The sequence below is a fragment of the Triplophysa rosa genome, linkage group LG1 (assembly GCF_024868665.1).
Source record: "Triplophysa rosa linkage group LG1, Trosa_1v2, whole genome shotgun sequence".
Classification (NCBI taxonomy): domain Eukaryota; kingdom Metazoa; phylum Chordata; class Actinopteri; order Cypriniformes; family Nemacheilidae; genus Triplophysa; species Triplophysa rosa.
In genome coordinates, this window is record NC_079890.1 from 35,218,526 (window position 1) to 35,238,220 (window position 19,695).

A 19,695-nucleotide genomic window follows, 5' to 3' on the forward strand; every position below is an offset into this window, starting at 1 on the left:
ACTTGCAAATCAAGACTTGTTATAGTTTTGTTTTTAGTTTAATTTATTTTTTACTAATATTTTAAATTAGCTTTTATTTTTATGTTCATTTGAGTTATTTTATATATTTTGTTATATGCTTTAAACTTATTTCAGTTTGATTTCTGAGCCAACATTTAATTTTTTCATTTAGTTAATTTTGTTGTTTACTAAAATAAAATAAAACTAAAAAAACTAAAATAACCTTGTTGCAAATATTACTAAAACCTAACAGAAGTATGCGATTCAGAAGCATATTATAATACACTGCTATGTGTGTTATATGTGTGCAAACATAGCCGCTGAATTAAGACTGTGTCATAACAGCTATTCTCACAGACTAGCAATTAGTTAGGACTAATCAGTCTTACTTTTCATATTTCAATAAGACCAATCGACCTTTTAATTTACCTGACTTGAAGAAGTTATGACCAGTCTTGAAGAAAAAAATGAGGTGACTAACTTGTAAGACTAACTGCAACCGGCCCCAGTTTGTGTATTAATCCCACAACTTTCTGTAGTTTCTATTTCTGCGCCTCCTCTGAAACTGTGTACATGCACTTTTAAGTGAATTCACACTTATATTCACATTTATTTATTTATTTTAATATAAATAAATTTAGTGACCAGAGTGATTTAAACTATTTATTGAAACAATTCTATTTACATAATGATATAATCAAGTTTTAGGTCTCCACACTTCATTGTTGTCTGCTTTCTACATTATGGATATTTAATGACAGTTCAATTAGTTAGAATTAGTCATCTCTGTCGACTGCTGAGCTGTATCACTTATATATATAATATATATATATATATATATATAATATTTTTCACAAATACCTTGCACAACCGAAAGAACACAACAGAGGTGAGTTTAGTGTCCTTAGAGTAAATAAGAATCAATTTACTGACTAACATAAAGAGACGTTACAAGCACCAAACAGATTACTGAACCATTTAGATTGTTGCAAATTATTCTTAAAAACATATCAACGACATATTACAGTAACGGCATGCAAAGTATACACAAGTTTTGACGTTACATTCTTTGTTTATTTCTAAAGATCTATATTCCTCCACTTTATATAGTTTGATATAAATATAACTGATAAAAAAGATGCAAAAAAATCAACATGAACAAGCATAAGGCTCAGTATTTACGCACAAAGCATGCATTCTCCCTACATTTAAAAAATCTTCAAGAACAAAGGTATGAAGAAATCTTCAGTCTCCTTACCATCATAGCTCGCCTCTAAAAGTCCAAACTGTTCCAGAACCTTAACAAACGCGACAACCACAACCAGGACGGCGATCATCTCCAGCCCCTCCAGGTTCATCATGCTGCCTGGGTCAGGTCATGTTCTGACCGCTGCACCGGACAGAGAGCTCTGCCTCTAACATCATTCAAAGTGTCTGGATCTTCTTACACACAACAGATGAGACGAGAGACGAGGGGGCGGAGAGCGAAATTAAAGAAGAAAAAAATCAGGGGAGAAGGAGGGACCGGAACGAAAATCAAAACATAAAGGGAATTTTTTTAAAACTGGGGACAAAATATGAAGTGGAAAACAAACATTGGGGCGAGAAGGAAAGCCTTTTCCAAAGCTCCAGATGTGAGCTGATCTGTTTGAAATGTGAGTTATCTCACTCTCACAGACAGATGTTCTGCTGTAGATAACGTGGCACCTGACGTCGAAGGCCCATTAAACTCATCTTCGCACAAAAGCCGCATGTGTCCATCAGAGGCTTGAAACACCTCCAGGCAGCATCACACGGACCACGTGTTGTCAAGGAAACCGGTTTTCAACTCCAGTAAGGACCCGACAATGACTGTATTTCCGGAAAAAGCGTGATATTGTGTGCAAGGCTTTGTTTTGTTTTGTTTTCTTGGCATTATCATTCAGCAAGATGAGTATTGAGGAGATGACAAGAGTGAGATGATCACATGCCCAGTATCACAATATTTCTGTTTTCCAGACGAGGAGTTGTAGAGGTATCCCCTCATCCGCACGAAGCAGCGCTTCCGGAGGCTAAGTGATTGTTGTAAAAGGGTTATTTTCCTTTTACAATGGCTTTTATCACATTACGGTGGCTGATTGGATTAGAACAATAGGCCTTTTGATTTGTCTGCTAATGAAGGTGTATTGTTTCTATTGAATTACAAGTAGGCTTGCCGCCTCTTGCGCAAAATTGCCAGAAACGGCAAGGTCACGGTGACAGCAAATTGTGATTTATTCAGCTATTTTTGGACAAGAAGTGCCTGGTGGTTTTTGGTGATGTTAAAGCTGCAATCCGTAACTTGTTTTTGTTCAAATAAATAAAACAAAAACAGCAATTAAGCAAGTACATAAATCATCTAACCTAAAGCATAAAATGATTTATAATTTGAGCAATTACTTAAGAAATGTCAGTTTGACATCATTTTACTTCACACATAAAGACATGTAAAATATGTACTGTATGTAAACATAGGTTTTAAAAAAGCATGTAAAATAACCTACAATTTTATGTTTCAAACCAGGATTACGGAAACAAAAGTTATGGATTTGCTCATTTAATGCGGATAGATTGTAAAATTGGGAAAATATTGTATTAATACAACGCACATTGTAATACTGCAAATAAACAATTCGACAGCTTCTGGTTGACAACCCAACATAGAATATTAAAAAAACGCTTACTAGTACTTTGAATAGAAATGTAGGATTACAAACTTATGAAACTTCAGTTAAGTTTCATCAATGTACAATACATTGAGAAATACTGCAACAATACTATGTATTATAATACCATGTACTCTCTGTGCCTTCTTTTTATTCATAATTATATTTCTTTACTATAGTAACTATTGCCTGAATGTATGTAGGCTACATCTGCTTTGCAACTACGTAAATGCTATTGCGTTTTTTTCTTTACAGAGTTAACTACAATTATTTGTATCTGGTGTCCCTGAACTTAAGACACAACCCCTCACGATCATTTTAAAGTCATTTAAACTTATGGTTCACTTTTTAAATTTTTTTATGAAAGGGTATGAAAAAACACGAACCCAACCAGAGAACATAAACTTAATATTAGAATGTAACCATAACATCTCCACATGACAATTTCTTGCATACTAGCTTTCATATTTAACATATATATCTTTCAAAATAATATAACAATATGATACACTAAATATTCAGTATATCAAGTAATTAAAGCAACAATATGGAATATTTGAACCGCTAGATGGCGCACTTTCGAAACAACAACAAAAGGCGAAGCTAAATGACGTTATGTAGGAGAATGGAATCATGGGACATGTCGTTTTTACCATCCACAGGCGTAAGGAGATCGCCCATCATGTTCGCGGACGAGGTAATGAATGAATTTTATTTTATGTCCTCGTAATGAATTAGCTTGCAAGAAACGTGGAATGTAATGCTACGTTAGCCCGCGACTGATATTGGACTTTGTCAATTGATTTGGTAGCGTAATGCTACACAGTTTTACCTGTTTAAAACAGTCATACAGTCGTCGTTTACTGTGTAAATTTTAAAGTAAATTTGAACGAACCCACAGCATTTACAAGTAACGTTATTGGCTACATATTTTTGTGCGACATATACTGTATTTCATAGGGTAACTGCATCCATAACTATTCAAATAATCTGTGCACGAGTATTTCGAGTACAATAAAAAAAATTGCTTACCTGTCTATTAAAACACATGCGAGAGCAGAGTCTCTGTCGAGTCCAAGTTGGTCGCGAAGCTCTCTCCATTTAGAAAACGCCACGTTGATATTTATCCTTGTTTTATTTCTTCGTTTGTCCATAAGCCTGCTTGCCTCGTTTGGCCTACGTTTACACTTTTTTGGGTTTCCTTTACTCGCCAAAGCGTAATCGTGATCCATAATAAAAGAACAACAGATGCTGCGTCCCAGATGCTGTATAACCACTTCCGCATTTGCGTGTTGCCGTAGTTTCTACAAGCGGAAACTGAGGGTAGTGCGGAGCACCGGATATTAAGTCACTGATATGCCACAAATACAAGGGAGACAAGGGACGGGCCATTATTTTAAATAGGAATTTCTAAATGTGGATTTGCACATTCTTGGGAACATTTGGGATAATGTAAGTACACAACTGCATGAAATATATCACACCGTGCAAGTGATTTTTGGATATTTCATAACAAAATTCTTCCATATTGTGGCTTTAACTGGAGATTTTTATTTGTTGGCGGTCTTAATTTTAGGAACTAAAACTACATGAAAAGGCTATAAAAAGTTTCTATTACACTTGCTATGACTCATAGTAATTTCTAGCACAGCCAATCATGTTCAGTTTAGAGCCCAAGCTGAGACTGAAGATTAACACGACTAGATTCTGATTGCACAATGAGCACCCGATGCATTTCATTATTTCTCCCATCGTGCTCAGGTATGTTACACAGGTACTGTATGTGCATGCTGTGTTATTCAAACGTATTTAGAGGACATTCTGAGGTCACAAAACACCAATCTACAAATTTAAAGCATCTTCTCCATAGAAACGCAGGGAACTAAAGCATCTAAACGTAAATACAAAGATAGAAACACACAATATGCCCAAGTGTGAATCTTCCATTCACACTCCCCTTTCACTTCACACAAGCGAGAACGAAACCTGTGTCTCAAACACACGCACACACACACACACTTGTGTGAGTGATTTCTGTTAGCGAGCCACACAAAGGGAGCCATCAGCGGTCTGAGCTATATTTAGAGAGATCTCAGCTGCTACAAATAAAATGGTAACAGATAGCGCCCTAATGACAGCCGCAGTGTGCACACTACATAGAGGTCATCGCTGTGATCACACCATGATTACATTTTCATGAGTTTCCTGCAAAAAACAAGGTCGCAGACTGAAGCATGCTAAAGTGAATAAAATGTTGAATTTGGATGGCTTTGAGGATCCATATAAAACCTCAATTCAACATTAATAATTCCACTTATTATTATTAATAATAATGTAGGTGTATTTCTGCTTTAACCTCAATATGAAATAACAACATAAATGTTTTCCCATAATGTGAGGTTTTGAAGTCAAATCAAAAAGAGAAAAAATAAAGAGCGGCACACAATATTATCCATTGAGAAGGGATTGCCAATCCAGAGACCACAACAATATAACGATAAATTCAGAACATATAATATTACTAATATTACTACATTATGCAATGCTTAACAGATCATTAGTTAGGAATTTTTGAAGTTTAACACTTAATTTAACTTCATGATTTGATTGATATACCGTCTTCATGGATTCCTGGTGTTGTCAACATTCATTTGTCAATAGCAAAACTACAAAACCGAGTCAAGCATCCCACACCACAGACAGATTTAAAAACAGGAAAACATTGAGATATGTGAGACCAAATTAATTCATTCTTTCTCCACGGTCCCTAATCGGTTTAATGTTGGACTGTTATCATCTGATATATGTGCCTGTAACCAGAAAGTCTTGTGTTGAAAGTAATGAATATCTTCCGTTATGCTCGAGGCTTCCCGCAACTTAATACATCTTTATTGTTTTTTTTTTTGCAATTTATTATTATTTATTCGATTTTGGAAGTCATTTGCAGTAAATCAATCAAAATACTAAAGTTTACTTGGTGTAACAAAAGAACTTTGTTTCCCTCTAGTGGCCAATACAGGTGATTGCAAGAACAGTGTTTTGTGTCAGCTGCACAAATCTAAATAATTTCGCAACAGATAATAAAGAAGTATAAAATAAAATATATATATATAAAAAGTTTTTTTAAATTTGAATTATTTTAAGCTATAGTAATGGTGTGTAATTTAGAGAACTCAATTTTTTCCCCACGATTATCTGATTTTGGCTGTACCTTTAGTGTCAGAAAGCCTGTGTTCATCTAGAGAAGATGATTGACAGACATTCCATTTCTCACACAGGACCTCAACAAAACCTCCAAAAAGGCATAACTTTTAAAGGGATAGTTCATACAAAAATAAAATGTATTCAACCTCATGTTATTCAAAACCTGTACATCACAAAAGAAGATAATTTGAGAAATGTGGTTTTGTGTCCATACAATGCAAGTTAACCCATGTTGTTTGGTTAACATCTTCTTTTGTGTACTGCACAAAAAAGTCATACAGGTTTGGAACAACATGGGTTAAGTAAATGATGAAAAAAATGGTTTCGAGTGAACTATCCCTTTAACATTTATTAAGTCAAAACAAGCATTAAAATAAGCCAAATCAACTAACTGTCTTGTTGTATTATGAAATGAGACCCAATTAAAGTCAGAATGGATGAAAAAAATGTTCTTAATAAACAAAAGCACTTTGTAGATGAGAAATTGCCCACTAAAGTCAGACAACAGAGCGCATGCATCATTAATAACATTCGGCTATGGGTGCTGTGGGCAATGAGAGGTTCCTATCTGCACTAAAGCTACAACATCTTAACATGCATGACTACACAAGCACAGTTAAGACCCTGTCTATATTTACGTGATGGAACACCTTAGTGGGGATAACAACTGTTAATCCAAGGCCAAACATGTCATTTAAAGACCTCTCACTGAACCATATAAAGCCCCGTGATTAATACAACAATTGAAAATCACACAGAGAAGGATTGAATTAAAACAAGCTTTCCACTAAAGCACTCGATGGACTCTCATCTATGAGCACGTTGCAATTTAAATGCTAATCTGACTTTGCTTCTCTTAACCACAACATTCACAGAAAACGTTATCAACATCCAGTGCTTAACAAATTTATTAGACCACCACAAAATGGTTTGTGCAACAGCTGCCCTAAACTAACAGTTGACCTAAAACATTATGTTTCTGTAATGATTAACCCACCAGCTCTTTAGTCTCAGTAGTATTTCTAACGCTAAAATATAATTGTTGCTGTTATCTCGGTTTCGGCCGGTCGAGCCCAGGACGAGGCTGACGCAGCGATGTCTGCCTTGCTTGCTGGGCCGCCGCAATTTTTTTTGACAGATTCCTAATATTTGTTCCGCCCCAGTACCTTATTTCACGGAGGTGCATGAGGAGCTCACTACGACCTGGAACGCCCCCTTCTCGGCGCATTAACGGCAAACGAGCTCCGTCACCTTGACTTCCCTCGACACCGGGGCAGCTAAGGGCTACGTCGATGTACCCCAGGTCGAGCGTGCTGTCACAGAGTACACCTGTACCTGCAGACGGCCGCCACCTGGAGGGACCGACCAAGGCTCCCTTCCAAGGCGTGTAAGTTCTCTTCGCCCATCGCGCAGGGTGGGCTGTTCGGCAACACCGTCGAGGATTTCTCACAGCAGTTCTCGGCGGTAAAGCAGACGGAGGCCATCAAGCACATCTTGCCCCGCCGTGACCTGGCCACCTTCGTCCCAGACGGCGTCTGCTCCCCAGCAGCCCCGCCCCTCCGACTGGCTCATCTTGGCGCACTCGCGAGATCTGTTGTGTACGCACAGGGACCTCGTGCTCCGGCACTTCGACCGACTGGGCCTGCTCAGAGCAAGCTCTCCCCGGCCAGTGTTAATTTTGACAGCAAATTTTGATTTAGTTTTAGTCATAGTCTTTTGACGAAAATGCAATTTAATTTTAGTCACGTTTTAGTCAACCCCATTATTTTAGTTTTAGTCTAGTTTTAGTCAACGAAATATGAAAAACATGTTAGTCGAATAAATATACATTAGAATGAAATTAAACCAGGTCATTACCTTTATTTTTCAGAAAAGTTCAGTAACTAGATTTGCATTGTTGGAACACAGAATATTAGACCATGAACGACATGTTCATTCAATCCCATTTGACTCAAATGACTCGTTAAGTAGGGCGTATTCATTCAGTTCATTCAACCAATGAAACGCTCTGACAGGGCTCACACTCAAAGGCTATTGGCTCATGGCATGCCTCTTTGAAGAAAGAGCGCACTGTCTTTGCTTGAGACAGCAATGAATGAGAAATAGCTTTCAAAAAGACATATTATATCAATTGTATTACATTTCTTTAGTCATGCAAACATGTTACATATTTGGTTCGAATGTACAGTTTGACTCACTTCATCACTTCTATAATCAGTAGAGGACAGCGCTGGTTTTCTTTTGGCTGACTTCATTTTGCATTTCACGTTATGCAGCAACTCGTGTTAGCGGATAAGTTAACTAGGCATATAAAAACACTTGAGCTTGCCTTTGTAATGTGTTTCGGGGTGACTAGCCTGCAGTCGCGCTTCAATTTTGCGGCGTTTTACCGGCGATCGTGAAGGAAAATAATACGCTTCGTAAACCGCGTGGAGACACAGAATATATGTCTGTGCTTACCCTTCTCCCAGAGACTTCTCTCTGCCGTTTATATGAGATAAGCAGCACATGCGCGCAAACTGATGTCCGCCAGGTGGGACAAGAATATTTTCGTTATCATGCATTCATTTTTATTTAGTTATCGTCTCGCTTTTGTCAGTGAAAACATGTCGTTAACGAATACTTTTTGTCGTAGTCTTCATCAATGAAATTAACATTGTCCCCGGCGCAGAGCATCTCTTGTCTCGGTATGGAACTAGACTCTGTCACCATGTTGGCGCGCCTTACCAATGAGCGCGCCCTACCAATGAGCGCGCCCAGTCAATGCTGCACACTTTTCAGGCAGCAATCAGCGGTCCCACTGAAACTTTTTCAGAGGCTGCTGGGGCATATGAGCATGATCACTCAGGCCAGTGCTCCAGCCACTAGGTGACTGTATGCCTACAAGTGGCGCCTCTTCTCGTCCTGGTGTTCTTCCCGCCAGGAAGATTCGCAGAGTTGTGCAATCGGTGTTGTGATGTCCTTCCTCAAGGAATGGTTAGAGAGCAACCTCTCCCCCTTTACGCTCAAGGTGTATGTCGCCGCCATCGCCGCACATCACACGCTTAGCTGGTAAGTCTATCGGACAGCATGACCTGGTCATCAGATTCATGAGGGGCGCGAGGAGAATGAATCCTCCCTGTCCATGCCCCGTACCCTCTTGGGACCTTAATGTGGTTCTCGTGGGCCTGGGAAGGGGCCCATTTGAGCCCCTAGCAGAAGCCGCTCTACCTCATCTCACGATGAAGACGGTTCTCCTAGTGGCGCTCGCCTCCATCAAGAGGGTAGGGGATCTGCATGTACTCTCTGTTTCCAATGAGTGCCTATAGTTCGTGCCGGGTTACTCCCACATGGTTCTGAGACCCTGGCCCGGCTACGTGCCCAAAGTTCCCACCATTCCCTTCAGGGACCAGGTGGTGAACTTGCAGGCGCTTCCCCGGGGGAGTAAGACCCAACCCCTGCCGTGTTGTGTCCAGTACGCTCCCTGCGCCTCTACTTGGACCGCAGCAGAGCTTCAGAGGTTCTGAGCAGCTCTTTGTCTGTTTTGGAGGACAGCAGAAGGGGAGAGCTGTCTCCAAACAGAGGTTGGCGTACCGGTCCCAAGATCTCCCGTGCCCACTGGCAGTGAGAGCTCACTCCACCCTCCTCGTGGGCACTGGCTTAGGGCGCCTCTCTGGTGATACGCCACTCTCCCCACTGGTCATACCGTGTAGGTATTCCACGTATTATCTCCCTACGGCAGATGTGGTCTCCGTAGCGACCCCCCCTCAGGTGAGGGGGTAGCGCTTCCCAGTGTTCCTTACGGTGCCGGGCGGCTATCTCATCTCTAGAGTAGGAAGGCCACTGCCTGTACGGCCGTTGGTAAGAGCCTCTTGTCATTGACTCACTCGAACTGATGCCTTACTACACCACTGGAAGGTTACAATTCGCTGTAATGCTCACTTGTGACTCGCCCAGGCCAGTCAGTGTCGCTCCACTGGAAGTCGTGACGCAGCTCAGCGTGGCGTTTCGTTTAGGGACCCCATTCTGTCTCGACACAACGTTGAGAGACAGACAGAAAGGGAACGTCTTGGTTACGTATGTAACCTCAGTTCCCTGATGGAGGGAACGAGACGTTGTGTCCTTCATGCCAAAACGCTTTGCCATTCGCTGCAGCGACCGAGAATGCCTCTCAGGTTCCTCAGCCCAAAAGGTGAATGAATGGGCACGCCATCTTCCTTTTATACCCGTATGCACGGGGCGGAGACTGGCATGCCATGCCATTCGCCAAGTTCATTGGCCTTTTAAAAGTACAATCAGAGATGATAGGTTCTCGAGTTCAAACCCCATTCTGTCTCGACACAACGTCTCGTTCCCTCCATCAGGGAACGGAGGTTACATCCGTAACTGAGACATTTTCATGACATGACAGGTGGTCTTATAAATTTGTTAGGCACATACAAAACGTACTATTAAGTTCACCAAAATCATTTGCATTTGGAAAACAGGATTTCGGGAGAAACACAAACTTGAATAAGAGAAGGGTTTGAAGGAAACAAAATCATAGTTATTTTGGGATTTGTCTGATGCACAAGTGCAATTTAAATTTTATTGACTAATCTCCATATCATATGTCTACCATTTTTCTGTAGTTTTTTGTCATTTTAGAAAGCCCTAGTGCACAGCCGCTACTAAGCAAGTACAATGTACTGTATATCAAATATTTTCTAAGATGTTTATTAGCAATACTAACTCCTGCAAATGGTTTCTTCATAGAAAAATGACTGAATTGATGACAACTACAACACATTTTAATCATTTCAAAACATTTATGTGTGTCTGAAATACCTCAATGCAATGTACTAAAACAGTTTGTACTTTTTCTGAGACTATGAGACATTTAGTCAATTAGCATGATCATATTAAATCAGATATGCCATTCCAGCTTACATGGAGATGGGCCAAAAAGGTGAATTAATATACATAATATAATAATTAGCAATAATATAATATCTTAAATGTCCATTAACATGCTAACTGACAAAAAACAGTATTGTAGTGAATAATAAATTCTGGATGTTTATATTCAGGGCTTTAAGACTGTTTACCATAAAGGTCCAAAACATGTTAATTCAAGCCTCCCTAAAATGTTTGTCGTGTCTATGAAGAGTCACGTATAGAGCCACCGCCTGCTCCTCGTGACAGCTGCTCCCTATGCAGGGGTCTAGAGTCGTCCTTGTTCTGTTTGCCCTGTTTATAAGTGTAAACACCAGAAGGGCCAGAACTGAAGTGAGTCCAGAAGTACATTCACTTCCCTGCAGACAACCACAGAAACAAAATCAATTAACAAACACACTGAGATGACAGCAAGCGTCCCCCGTCAGCGCTGAGATACGATCCGTCTGCGACACAAAAACACAAACAGTCCCCCGGTCACAAATGAAGCACAAATTGGACTGGAGACCAACTTTGTACTTATAAAATAATTGCTCAATGACTTGGCGACTACAGGGCATGAGTGTGTCCCCTTAGTGCACTTCAAACATCTAAGCATATTTTTCATAATGTACTGGCATGGTGCGTCATGCTCTTGTCGACGCGGCGCTGGTTAAACAGAAGCACTTGAGATGTTGGACAGGCAGGCCGGTAAATGAATGGCAAGCATTAGAGTGGGTGTAGAGTGGTTCTGTTCAGTGTTTCTGAAAGCAGGCAAGCTCTATCATCAAAGCCCCCTGGATTCACTCTTATTGAGGGACATCGAGTATCCGACATACTCTCTTGTCCTGGCGTAAGTGGACGCACAACTACACACTCATGGGACGCTCCTCTGTTCATTTGCATGAGTCACTCTGATAGAAGTGCTACCATGTACACACAAAACACTTGAAATGCACTATGGACATAACAATGGCCTGGTATATTAAAACTTGGCTCTGGAAAATGTCACAGGAGGCCACTGCCGTATAATTTCTAAAGGAAAACAGAAACTGGACTGTCCGGGACTATCAAGACAGTGACGTGCTGGACAAGAAAATACAATAAAGGTCACAGAGAGAATATAACACAAATCCGATGATTACACTGTGTAAAATGTGTATGCTTTTAGATGTGTGTGTGTATATACATTTTAAATATATATATGCTTCACGATGCCATAGAACAGGGGTCACCAACTAGCGGACTCCAGTCCGAATGCGGACCGCGAGATGCGTTTGTCTGGACCTCAAAGCCTTTTGACATAATAAATAAATTAACGCCTAACATTATTTTCTAATGCAATCAAATTTATACCAGGCACATCAAGGTCCGCTCAGTAGCAGTTTGGGTCCTACGGCGCCACGGACAGTTAACATTTGCGCACTGTTGCTAACTTGCTACGTTCAGACGTCGATGAGTGAAGAGAGGCGAGACAGACTCGCTGCACAGTGCGCAAGAACCTTTGACTTCATGATTCGTGGAACAAAAAATGTTTTTTCTATGGCAATGCTGTGAAGAATCCGTTAAGCATCTTTATTTCTAAGAGTGTACAGACATAACTTCCGCTCTGTGTTTAAATAAATGATTTGTTGAATTTTGGTATCTGTTAATTTTATGAAATAAACAATTTGTTGAATGGGTCGATCCTTGTCGCATTAAAAAAAAACGTATGGGACAATGACATCTAGAGGTTAAGCCTGGTATCGCAGTCTAAATTCAAAATATCGGAGACGCAAGTTTAGCCAAGTAACGGTTCTTCTCGGTTTCTTTTGCATGTTATCAGAAATAATCTACAGGCACTCTATTGTTTGTGAATGTGTACCGGAAGTTAAGGGCAGTCCAGGAACGCTCGCATGCGCTGTTTATGTTGTTGCTTTGAAACCACCTATATAATAAAGTTTATAGTTAAATCTCAGGAAGAGAAGGAAGGAATGAGGAAAAAGAATAAAATACAAAATACGCACATTTGTTTTCAATATGTAGTACAACCTTATGATTCATGATCCAATTATTTGTACATAAATCATAATGGTGATCATTCAAATTGGCAATTAAAATAGTTGTATTCAAATAGAAAAATGCTCACAGAATTTCATAACCCTACTGTGAATAATGTACGATGCTACAAATTGGTTAGTACTTTAAAAAATACCACGGTATTATCATAGTACAATACAAATATATATATATATATATATATATATATATTTGTAAGATTTTCGTATTTTATGTTAGTTAAAACAATACTAATACGCCCATAAAAACCTACATCTGGGTTAAATAGACCAATCCAAACGTACTGAACAGCTCTCAGTGTAGAAAATCTGGGTTCCTCTCATTTCTGCTTACAATGCACAAAAGTGTCTTCTTTATGATCTATTGCCTGGGAGAAGGACCAAGGCTGCCCATTTATTTTATTCCAAACCTGTTCCACAAACCATCCATAAAATATAGGTTGGGAATGAAACACTAAATATAACTCTAAAGATATAGCCGTTACAAAGCACACTCACTATGCTTCAACCCTCACGTCCTGAAGCTTTAGGAGAGAGGTAACCGAGTCTTTACAGAAGTGGTCACTGATGGAGACATACAGTAAAAGCCTGCGAGTCGAATGAATGCTGTTCATACATTATATAAAAACGTAAATTATGATGTCAATTCTGTTGTTTTGTATCACCACCATTATAATAAACACTACATTGTCCTAGTGACTGGAATAACTGGACAGACCAGCAAACTTTAAAAGACCCAAAAATGAAACTGTCGTATTTACTCACCCCTATGTTATCCTAAACACATTTGGTTTTCTTCCTTCAGTAGAACACAATGTTATTAAATGGACAGTTTTAGTCTCTATTCACTTTCATTCTATTGTAAAACAAGGTGCAGCATTTTGCTAAATAATTTCTGTTGTGTTCCACAGAAGAAAGAAGGTAGAAAAGTATTAGACATAAGTCTACTTTTATTTTTGGGTGAGTCTTTAAGTCTTTAAATAGCCGGTAGACCTTTCCGAGCAAAACTCAAGCTATGCAGAAGCCATGCTGCTTTTCACTGTGGGGTATATAATTACAGTTCCTGTTTTGTCGGACATCCCGCAATAATCAGAACAGCGATCCAAAAAAATGTAACCCATGTGTCCAAATGAGCAGTTGAACTGGAGCGAAAAACAGCAAAAACTATTTTACATAGTCAGCAGCATGTAAAGAATGAGATGTTGGGTTTGGCATGATTTTCATGATATTTACATTTATTACCTCGATTTTTGTTTACCCAACTCCTGAATACTGACCATGCTATTTTATGTGAATGTATTACACTTACTGTAGTTACAGTAAACTCCATGTCTAAATTGTGGCAAGTCTGTAGCAGCAAATCTAGCATTTTACATATTAAACCATAAACTTTTACTTTCTAACTGCTACGAGAACCTTTAATACCAGTCCATAAAATGACAGTAAATTAAGTGATCAGGTCAGTATATGTTTCAGGTACATGAGCAAAGACAGCAGCAGTTTATTCACAATATTCGCCCATCCTCCTAATTACATCTGTTTGAGGAATACGAATTTCAGAGTATTGCCTTAAATGTGTAATAAAAATAGAAGCAATTAAAAAAAGAAAATAAACTGTTTAGGTGGGGTACCGATCCAAAACAGGGTCTTCTGGACCACAGTAAGAAAATCCCAAACTTCACAGCACAAGTGAAAACACAATGTTTTTTTCCAGTGTGCGACATCAGATTTATGTGGATCGTGTGAAAGGTGAATGAGATTTAATTTCACAGGCTGATGGCCTGGCAGATATTCCATAAAGGGTTCCAATAAAAACCAGCACCACATCACTAATGGTCCATTCACAGAGTTATTACTGGAAAGCGTTTGGCCTTATCGTATTAGATATTGAATTTTGACAGTGCCTTCATACACGTAAAAAGAAATATAAAAAAAGGTTTGAAGAACCCGTAGATATAAAGAAGTCTGGACAAGCCACACATTAAGCTTTTCAGAAAACAATCGAGAATCAATAATTGATTATATTTTGATCACTGTAATCTGCTATTCTCTCTCTCTCACTCTCTCTCTCTCTCACTCACTCACTCTCTCGCTCTCCCTCTCCCCCCCTCTCTCTCTCTCTCTCTCTCTCTTTCTTTCTTTCCTTCCTTTTTCTTTCTTTCTTTCTTTCTTTCTCTTTCTTTCTTTCTTTCTTTCTTTTTTCTCTCTCTCTCTCTCTCTCTCTCGCTCTCTCTCACTTTTTTGCTCTCACTCTCTCTCTCACTCTCTCCCCCCTCTCTCTCTCTCGCTCTCTCTCTCTCTCTCTCTCGCTCACTTTTTCGCTCTCACTCTCTCTCTCTCTCTCTCACTTTTTCTCTCTCACTCTCTCTCTCTCTCTCTCTCTCTCTCCCCCCCCCCCTCTCTCTCTCGCTCTCTCTCTCTCTCTACAGACACAGAAAAAATGAAGAGACCATTCCAAATTTCAATTTAATCATAATTTCTACATGTATTGTGGCCATTCCAGTCCAGTGTTTGTTAAACTCAACAAAATCAAAGCTCAGGTGACTTAAAGTCATCCAACAGCAATGTAAAAGGCTGAATGCATGACAAGATATGAGGTTATCAAATAAAAAAATAATTTAAAACTTTTTCTAAATACATGTACAAATATTACTGTTGTATCGTTTAAAAGTGAATATGAACTTGTTTCTTTGCGGTATTTGAGATCTGAAAAAATACAGAGCATATTATCTTTTTTTTCTGTCATTTTCTGGAAATAAATTTTATTTGAAATGTAGGAGAAATATGGTTAGTAGTTCACAGAGGGAAACAAAAATGATAATTTTACCAGTGAATCCAGAAAAACTGAAAATGGTCTTTGAATATATATATATATATATATATGAGTCATATATTATTTTATTATTAAAACAAGCTCTTTTGATCAAAAGAAATCTTGTGTGCTTCTTCATGTAGACCTTTTCTGAGAAATGCTCCCTTAGGAGTTCCTCAACCACACAAGAAAACAGCAGAATATCATGAATCAGCAGCGGTCTGCCCATGTGCACTCTATTTCCAGACAAGAAAACACCAAAAACATAAACAACCTACTTGTTTTAAACGGGAAGATGATGTGTTTTTGTTACATATCCAAATATAATCTTTCACAGACTTTCTATACAGACTCTACAGCAATTCTGACTGGCTGTCATATTATAAAAATATCACCTACCCGTTCTTCTCCTCCTCTGTTTTGTCTGCAAAGAAAATATGACCATCAAAGCGCCCATGTTGCCCCCTCTCGCCCTCAGAAATCCCGACGTGTAGCTTCTCTTCAGGTGCGCACCTCCACAGTTTTCCTGGAGCAACTGTGGCTTCAAGTCCCTTTTTATTCACTTGCAGGGACACGCGCTCGATGGAGACCTTCAAAGCTGCTCTCTCGGAGATCTCTTTCAAACGTTGCTTCAGAGCTGCTCTACTTTGGCGCAGTTGGACAGCAGTTTAATTGAGCTCGCTGTGCGCTCAGTGTTGCGCAAGCCGCCGCTGTGCCTCCACTCTTTCAACAGGAAATGAGTGAGAGAGGTGGGAGAGTGCGGGGGGGATTTGAGCGCTGTTGCTGCCCGTGAGTGAGTCGACGCAAAACTAGTTGCGGCTGACTCTGAGTTACCAGTCACTAGCAGCCATGCCGGGGGATTTTAATTCAAATCTGTGGAGGTGGCGAGCCGGTGCTCATTAAAATGACGGAGAGTCGAGCGCATAATAATACATATACACGAAACCATCATTTGGCATCCTTCATTTGAAATTCTTCTCCTGGGAGAAATTTCAAACACTCTTCATCAAAGGACCAGCATATTTATTAAGACGTTTTCTAAACATTGCGGTCTGTAAACAATTTGATTTGAATTCTAAAAGGCGGGTTGGAGTGGTATTTGTTATCTTGCAATCGCGAGAGCAGTCATTTAAGAGTGGTGTGCATCAGAGCGTCCACGCTACCATGAATATGCAAAGCCGTGGCGTGGAGGTTTCTCTGAATTTACCGCTGTGTGAAGTTAAGAGTTTCATGGAAACTCGAGAGGGGGTGGGAGAAACAGGCTGCCATGAAAATGCATCTGGTACATTACGTTGCGCAAAATAATGTCTCCACTGTGCTACTTGCAAGTCTCTCCTCTTAAAGCTACTGATGATCAAAAGCAGGCAGAAATGAACGTGTGGGTGTGCAAATTGCCCAAGTAAAGAGCTTTCATTATGAGCCACGAATCAAACTGTTTTGCAGTCAGTCTCGCATCTGACAGCTGATTTCATTTATGACAAAAAGGACGTCTCTGCGTTTGAACTGCGTTTTTGTTACAGAAACATTTGAGAAAAGTGGTTTCCAACCTTTTTAATTCGGAGACCCCCTACGTAAGCCATTCCCTGATGTACAACAATATATATTTTAATAGACAAATTAAGTATATATCAGTATATATACACTCACCTAAAGGATTATTAGGAACACCTGTTCAATTTCTCATTAATGCAATTATCTAATCAACCAATCACATGGCAGTTGCTTCAATGCATTTAGGGGTGTGGTCCTGGTCAAGACAATCTCCTGAACTCCAAACTGAATGTCAGAATGGGAAAGAAAGGTGATTTAAGCAATTTTGAGCGTGGCATGGTTGTTGGTGCCAGACGGGCCGGTCTGAGTATTTCACAATCTGCTCAGTTACTGGGATTTTCACGCACAACCATTTCTAGGGTTTACAAAGAATGGTGTGAAAAGGGAAAAACATCCAGTATGCGGCAGTCCTGTGGGCGAAAATGCCTTGTTGATGCTAGAGGTCAGAGGAGAATGGGCCGACTGATTCAAGCTGATAGAAGAGCAACTTTGACTGAAATAACCACTCGTTACAACCGAGGTATGCAGCAAAGCATTTGTGAAGCCACAACACGCACAACCTTGAGGCAGATGGGCTACAACAGCAGAAGACCCCACCGGGTACCACTCATCTCCACTACAAATAGGAAAAAGAGGCTACAATTTGCACGAGCTCACCAAAATTGGACAGTTGAAGACTGGAAAAATGTTGCCTGGTCTGATGAGTCTCGATTTCTGTTGAGACATTCAAATGGTAGAGTCAGAATTTGGCGTAAACAGAATGAGAACATGGATCCATCATGCCTTGTTACCACTGTGCAGGCTGGTGGTGGTGGTGTAATGGTGTGGGGGATGTTTTCTTGGCACACTTTAGGCCCCTTAGTGCCAATTGGGCATCGTTTAAATGCCACGGCCTACCTGAGCATTGTTTCTGACCATGTCCATCCCTTTATGACCACCATGTACCCATCCTCTAATGGCTACTTCCAGCAGGATAATGCACCATGTCACAAAGCTCGAATCATTTCAAATTGGTTTCTTGAACATGACAATGAGTTCACTGTACTAGAATGGCCCCCACAGTCACCAGATCTCAACCCGATAGAACATCTTTGGGATGTGGTGGAACGGGAGCTTCGTGCCCTGGATGTGCATCCCACAAATCTCCATCAACTGCAAGATGCTATCCTATCAATATGGGCCAACATTTCTAAAGAATGCTTTCAGCACCTTGTTGAATCAATGCCACGTAGAATTAAGGCAGTTCTGAAGGCGAAAGGGGGTCAAACACCGTATTAGTATGGTGTTCCTAATAATCCTTTAGGTGAGTGTATATTATACAGTATTATATAATATATATATATATATATATATATATATATATATATATACTAGAGAGGTCTTCAGGGAGGACCCGTGTCCGGCGTCCGTCAGCATTGTGCGTGTGTTTAGTAACGTGCATCTCGTAAAATTAGGACGAGAAAAGTGTGAGTCTGGGAAAAAGGGAAAAACACGAGCATCCTCAGCCATTAGCAAAAACTCCGCTGCAGAATTACTGCATGCAGTATGTGATCATGGATGCCTTCATGAGTGATGTGGGGAAAACCGTGTATTCCACTTTTCCCTTATGTTTATAATAATATGAATGAACTGTCTTGTTATATCAAAACATTTGGGTCAGACTCAGCTCAGAGAGCACAGAGATGATAGCAAACAAGTAGTGCTAATGTCAGTGGTCATGGATGGCATTAAACAAGCAATCATTATTGTAGTTCAACAGGGCAAACAGTCAAAGTTTTATTTTACTTGACTCGAGAGAGAAAAACAACGCAAACGTGCAAAGTCGCTGTCATTCGACACCTGGAATTATGAACATTATGAAACATGTTCGTTCAATTGGCGAGAGAGACTGCACTGCAATCGGTCGCAGAAGCACTGCGGCTAGTCAAGGCAGAATCTAAATCCTCTGTTCTGATTCTGCGTTCAAATCCTACCTCTCCGGCAGAACCTTCAGGGTGTCATGGAGGGGCCCGCTGTCCACTGCTCACCACATGATCACTGGGGTCCCTCAGGGATCGGTGCTTGGACCACTCCTTTTCTCCATCCAACTTGGCAATACCACAATCACTCCTTCCAAAACAACCAGGAACCTCTGAACCTCTGGTTCAGAATGCAGCGGCACGCCTCGTCTTCCAAGAGCCCAAAATTGCTCATGTGACACCCCTTTTCATCTCTCACCACTAGCTACCGGTTGAAGCCCGTATCAGATTCAAGTCACTAATGCTTGCCTACAGGACTATCACTGGATCTGCACCGGCATACTTTCACACCCTCCTACACTCCTACACCCCATCAAGAACCCTGCGTTCAGCAAACCAGCGGTGTTTTGTATTGCCTTCTCATAAGGGCAGTAAATCGCTTTCCCGCTCATTCTCCTTCACAACTCCTTCCTGGTGGAACATTCTTCCTAAACATTAAAAAAACAACTTAAAACTTATCTCCTCTGTGAATACTT

General features: G+C 40.1%; 1 protein-coding gene across 8 annotated transcripts in view; it reads right to left on the bottom strand.

Moving 5' to 3' along the window:
- The window catches only part of kcnip4a (potassium voltage-gated channel interacting protein 4a), a 165,655-nt gene that overhangs the window by 44,092 nt on the left and 101,868 nt on the right, over positions 1 to 19,695 (bottom strand). The window contains exon 1 of one of the 8 annotated variants that reach the window (XM_057342432.1): positions 1,259 to 1,404. The exons of 6 other annotated variants lie outside the window; for them this stretch is intronic. In XM_057342432.1, the coding sequence (XP_057198415.1) occupies positions 1,259 to 1,361 (103 nt within the window). In that variant the 5' untranslated portion in view covers positions 1,362 to 1,404. Of the gene's footprint in view, positions 1 to 1,258; positions 1,405 to 16,049; positions 16,802 to 19,695 lie in introns of those variants that run through there. One more of the 8 variants, XM_057342439.1, reaches the window with a different exon arrangement.